This window comes from Echiichthys vipera (genome assembly GCF_963691815.1).
Source record: "Echiichthys vipera genome assembly, chromosome: 2".
Lineage (NCBI taxonomy): Eukaryota > Metazoa > Chordata > Actinopteri > Perciformes > Trachinidae > Echiichthys > Echiichthys vipera.
The window spans coordinates 28,925,507-28,931,488 of NC_139827.1; the positions used below are offsets into that span (position 1 = coordinate 28,925,507).

The window sequence follows — 5,982 nt, forward strand, 5'->3', positions numbered from 1 at the left end:
AGAAAGAAACCCGCCTGCTTGCAAACAGTGGAAACATGACAGCTACCGGTGAATGTGTTCTGCAGTGTGTCTATGCCCTGAGATAACTAGCCAAAAGTACTGAATGTCACACTATGTCAAGATATTGAATACAGCCTCAATGAAGTTTGACAGCAGACCTCTTTTCGGCGATAGAAAACGTTAACAGATGCCAGATTTTGGTGTCACTCACTCAGCATCAACATGCTATTTTCATTTTTAGACTCTTTGTGCTGACATTTATCAATCCTATGGGAAAAACAAAACAAGAAGAATACACACAAATATCTCCAACAACAGTATCCGTATCAGTGATGAAAACCCTGCAAACCATTTGATTTCACTGGCAAAATATATACTCAAAAAAATTTAGATTTTTAAGATCTCCTGTTCTTAAAGAGTTTAAAAACAAATATCAGCATTTGTGGTGGTCATGTCTGAAAACCATCTTCACGTAGTTATAAAAATTTAAAAAGGAAGACAACCAAGCACGGCGGTAACTTGCAAAGATCATTATTTTTGGCCTGCGCACCCCCGCGCCTGGGACACTAGGGCCAGCATAAACCTTAAGGCAGTGGTCGGCACAGACTGACTATTCTAACAATACCAGATTATTGAAGAAGAATCTCTGTTTGTTTGTGGTGTTGTAATGACAGAGAGGTCCAGTCCGTTGGAGATCGGAACAGCAACTTTGAGAGTCATGTTTGAAGCTCATGCTCAGCTGTTGCACTGCTCACTCTCAGAAGAAAACTTAAGAAAAAATTAAAATATAAAAAGGACAGTTCACCCCAAAATCAAAGCACATATTCTTCCTTTTACTTGTAGTGCTATTTTTCAATCTATGTCGTTTTGGTGTCAGTTGCCCAGTGTGAGAGATATTGGCCGTAGAGATGTCTGCCTTCTCTTGAGTATAATGGGACTAGATGCACTCAGCTTGTGGTGCTCAAAGCACCAAAAAAAACATTTGAAAAACTCCACAATAATGTCTCTTTCCAGAAATCATGACCCGGTTACTCAAGATAATCCTCAGACCTGTTGTTAGTCCCGTGGTTGCATAAAGTCATGGTTACATAGCTGTAAGATTTGCAGAAACTAGTTACTTATGGTGTCTCGATTCCTGCATTGTTGTCCTGTGAAGACTAATCCTGCGACTCATATAACACGCGTTTGTTTTGTGTCAAAGGTACTCAATGTCCCACTCAGCTGAAGCGCTGAGAAGAAGAGCTGTAGAAATGTCTGAGGGAAAGAACATTGCAGCCCTAATCTTTCAAAAAAAAGTTCCTTGAATCAGCACCAGATGCACCGCTAGCAAATTTCAATTAACTCTCATTAACTTTGTCAGAAAATCCCAACCCACCGATTAAATTGCACTATCCGCTATGGGCAGGCGTTACCATTGACAACAGTGATGTGCTGCCGTAGTCGGCTGGATACGTCACCTTGTTCATTGCTCTGATTGGTCGTAGTCGGTCGTAGTTCTATCCAATTGCATGCTGTGGTATTTTGAAATGCATGCGTCGGTGTTGATGCGTCATGATATTTCCTCTGACAATAACCGTGATGTCAAAATCTCATATTGTGACATCCATAACTGGGCAACTCACCGCAAAACAATCTAGATTGATCAATAGCACTAGAGGTAAGAGAAAAAAAAAAAATTTTTGGTTTTGGGGTGATCTGTCGCTTTAAGGGAAGGATGATGTGTGTCCCCTACTCAAATACCATCCAACTAACCTATCAATGTAGAAAAATTGTCCGAGCATTAACTTTATAAAACTACGTTAATGCCAATTTATAAATGGTATTTATCACTATTATGTGAACATCCAAGTGTTGTGTTCTCCCTCTATTAATTACTAATGAGCTCAGTCTAACATTTAAAGCATGGTTAAGCTGGGTTTACACTTGATGGAAGAGGTTATCGACAGCCCGTAGATACCTACAGTGTGTTTTGATCTGTAGCTCTGGCCTATTGACAGCACCACTGCAACACCAGTGGATGTACTGCATGTTACTGAAAAGAACATTTTATTTGACTAGCTTCAAGTTGTCTTCACTATCAACAATCTCCAGCGATATCAGAAACATACTTGGGACAACACAACCAAGCTGACCAATCACAAAGGCATGCCTGAAGCTAATTTTGCTATCTGCCCATGTACGCAGTGTGCAGTGTGCATACACGTGCAGCGCAAAGATCAGGATCATGTGGTACACCCATTTACCCAGCTGTATATTTGGCCTTATGGTGTTAAGAACCTTTTATGACATGAATATTTTGGATTCATAACCAGTGACAAAGAAAACTGACAATTGAATCAGTTTGCTTACAGGCCCAATAACAAGTTCATAAATATGCCGTAAATTACTAGATTAGTAAGGTCAATCAGTTAGGGGAGTGTGAATTTTGTGCTGAAGGGGAAGCTGCATACTTTAGAAGGTTTGTGAGTATGTGTGTGCGCGTGCGTTTGTGTGTATGTATGTAATGGACAGAGAGCCAACAACACATCTTCAATATCCCCAAAGGAACTATAATCAGCAGATTTTACAATGTGCCTGTAAGTTGGACACCGTCTGTTTGCTTCTAAACCACTATATCACCCCTTTTGCCCACTACCATAACTTACAGCATTTGGTGGACAGGAATCCAGAATATAGAGTTATATAGAAGTTCTTAATAAGTGAATGAATCACTGACTGCCCTAGTGTTAGCGCATTGTGATACATGGTTGCTGCCGGTGGAAAGCAGAGGTGGCCCGTTGTTTTGCAAGCGACCCTCTCATTATCTGACAATTACAAGTTTGAAAGTGTCAATCTTATGAAAGTCAACATCAGCAGTGACAGACTATCGGATGAATATCACACCCATCTGTAGCTTGAATGTCTCATACTTATCTACTATACTCTTTGAATAATGTCAAGGAGATGGTGGGAAATACAGAGCAAGCTCCCAGTGTCTTCTTTTCTTTCTCAATAACAGATACAACAAACACACACTTTCCATAATTGCAGGTTTGCCCCTGCCACAATGTAGGTGTGTCTGAGAGCCATTAGACCAAAGCGCAGTGTACTGGGATGCTTATGACTATACCGAATGCTCAAGAATATCACACTAAGATAGTGTGGAGCATGGAATTACTAGTCTATTATTTCCATTGTACAACTATAATCTGCCAAAGCTGAAGAACCGTTTTTGTCAAACACTGTCTTTTATCTCTTAGGAACACATTGATTTTCATCGATTTACTTTTTGTATATTGTAGACGATTACCACATTGACAGTGCGAACCAACCAGTACAACAGCACACTTCACTTCTTGTGTCATTTTAACCTAATAATGTGAAGTCTAAACAACCAAATCATGATAGGAGCCTATTTCCCACTCTACTCATCTTTTAGGCGTAGGTGGAACCACCTTCAAACACACTTTCTTGACACAGTATACTTCCAAACAGCGTGTAACATAACCCCTACAGACTGTGAGGTGCATGTGTATGCGATGTGTGTAGTTACATTAACAGCATGCTTGGCTTTCCTAGAATGCCTGCTTCTGTAGTGACTACATACAGCCATCTAGCTGCAGCTCTGGTCCTCAGAGGAGAAAAAAACGGGAGAGGGATGGCTTTCATCTCCTTAACAATTCATGTCTAAACAATGCCAAGAACTTGCAGTGGAGCATAAAAGAGCACTAACACAGAGCTCTCTGTAATTTCGCTCTTTAGTGCTGGGTGTAAGCATTTGAGGTGTCACCACCAGTGACTGGGAGAGGAGCAGACATGGACAGAGAACAGGGATGCACACTGTGTCTTTAAGCAGGAATCCCTCCATTCTCGGAGCATTTGTTGCCGGCCATCTAATGGGCGGTTCGGTTTAATGTCCACAAGGGCCGCTGGGAGGTCCTGCACTATTAAAATCACTGCTGCTCTCTCAGGCTGTAGCTGGTCAGGCTTGCGTGGCTCCTAAATGACGACCGGGGCTGACTCCGAAATTAAAGACGCTCTGATTTTGCATCTCAAAAGGGGAGGAACTGGGCTCATTGCAGCAACAAAAGGGATAACAATGTTGACATTCCCGACATGTATCCTTTGGTCTTTTCTAAAGGAAGCTGGAGCTCGCCCACAAGAGATGTGGCGTGAACGGGGGACGCTTCACAGTTTGCCGGTGTCTGTCGCGCATGCAGGGACAAAACATCAGGGTGTTTTCTTTGGAAATGACACAGTCCAATCATTAAAGATCAAAATCATCGATTAAAAAAAGACTCCCGACCAAGATCCCCATAAGACAGCCACAAGAAACCGAACAATTCTCCATATGTTACCACTGCCCCCCACCAACAGGAAATCACTGTAGCATTCCTATTAAATCTACTGTGAGTCTATATTGGACTTACAGCATTTAGACTTTCTAAAGCATCGCTGTCTTATTTTTACAAGAACATGCAGTTCAATGGTAGAAGCAGAGCCTCCTTGTGAAATGTGACGTGATCGATGTATTATTACGTGACTCCTCAGTCAATTATGAATGAATCTGCAGAAGTTACAGTATGAAAATGTTCAGCAACTATGTGGCAGCAATCTGAAGTGTTTTCTAAGTCCAATGGCCGGGTACTTTGAGGGAGGAGGTGGCGGTGATTAGGTGTTTGCAACAGTGTCAGCTGGCTGTTGATTTGGAGAGTGTATGATACAAAGGTTACAGAGCAGGGTGAAGCATAAACTGCTACTACTGAGTGCAAGGAAGCGATGTTGCAACGTTGACGCCGCCTGTCTTGCAGAACAATATGCACCCAACAGCAAAGAACAAGAAAGGAGAAGTTGTTTTCATGCATCTTAAAAAGGCTACAGCCCTCCACATGTTAGTTAAATTTCAGAGGTGAAAAATATTAACTTGACCATTAGCAATGCCTTCCAGACGCTCAGCCTCCCTTTGAGCATGAAGCAGCACTGATCTGGAGAATGATCAAATATCAGCTGTCAGGCTTGTCATTTCCAAATCCTGCAACCCTCCACTTCCCTAGCAGCCTAGTTTTCTGTAACGAGGGGCTGCATTTCTTTGTAAACAAAAGCACTAGTTGGCACTCTGGTTTGAAAAAGTGAAGTGTGTGTTTCCAAAGCAATTGCCAGCGCTCAGTGGACGTGTTTTCAACAAGTTTTCACAGCGAACAAGCAGTAGTAGTGCAGCCTGCAGGGGGTCCGGGAGTTTGGGGGTACAGAGATTTGGAGGGGAAATGAATAACAGAGGGTATGCTGATGTATGTGCCGTGTTTGTGTGTGAGTGGGGGGCGTCTCGCGGCAGTCTTGGCCGTGATTGAGAGCTCGTCCTTACCGCTATGAGCGTGTTATTCCTCTGTTCCGTGGAGGAGGCAGAGTCTGGGTCCGGCTGCTTGCTCTGCGACTGCTTGCTGCTGCCGCCGGCTGACTTCTTGGCCCTCTGCTCGAGACTCCGCTGGTACAGGCTGACCGTCTCCCTCCGCTCTATCTCCAGCTGCTCGGCGTGCGCTTGCTGGTACCTGTTCTCGCAGTTTACGTGGTGTCTCCGGCAGCCCTCTATCCGCTGCCTCAGCCTCTCCACCACCGTGCTGTGCTTAGGTATGCCCACCACCCCGGCGGGCACCACGCTCCCGGCGGCCGGGTTCATGCTGTTGTTGATGCAGATACTGCCGTTGGGTCCGGCAGCGGGGGAGGCGAAGTCCCCCATCACTAGGCCAAGTGGCTGCTATTTTGGAAGAACTTTTCTCCCCGTCAAGCTCACCGCCACCACCGCCACCTCCTCCTCCGGCCACCTCCTCCTCCACCTCCACCACCTAGTGTCCTCTCCCTCTCTGTCCTCCCCGGCGAAGGGTCCCGAGCAGCCGGACTGCGGACGGAAGCTACGAACGACAACAGCCGCCGAAGCGAGCAACAACCGGGAGGGTTTAAAGAGCTCGGAGCCCAGCAGTCATATGGTTCAGGGCTCTCCAGTGACCG

General features: G+C 44.6%; 1 protein-coding gene across 1 annotated transcript in view; it reads right to left on the reverse strand.

Moving 5' to 3' along the window:
- maml3 (mastermind-like transcriptional coactivator 3) overlaps nucleotides 1–5,732 on the reverse strand; it is a 121,626-nt gene extending 115,894 nt beyond the window's left edge. Inside the window, exon 1 of the mRNA XM_083931732.1 lies at nucleotides 5,342–5,732. Coding sequence (XP_083787858.1) covers nucleotides 5,342–5,713 — 372 coding nt within the window. The 5' untranslated portion in view covers nucleotides 5,714–5,732. The remainder of the gene's footprint in view (nucleotides 1–5,341) is intronic.
- Between the last annotated feature and the right edge of the window lie 250 nt (nucleotides 5,733–5,982).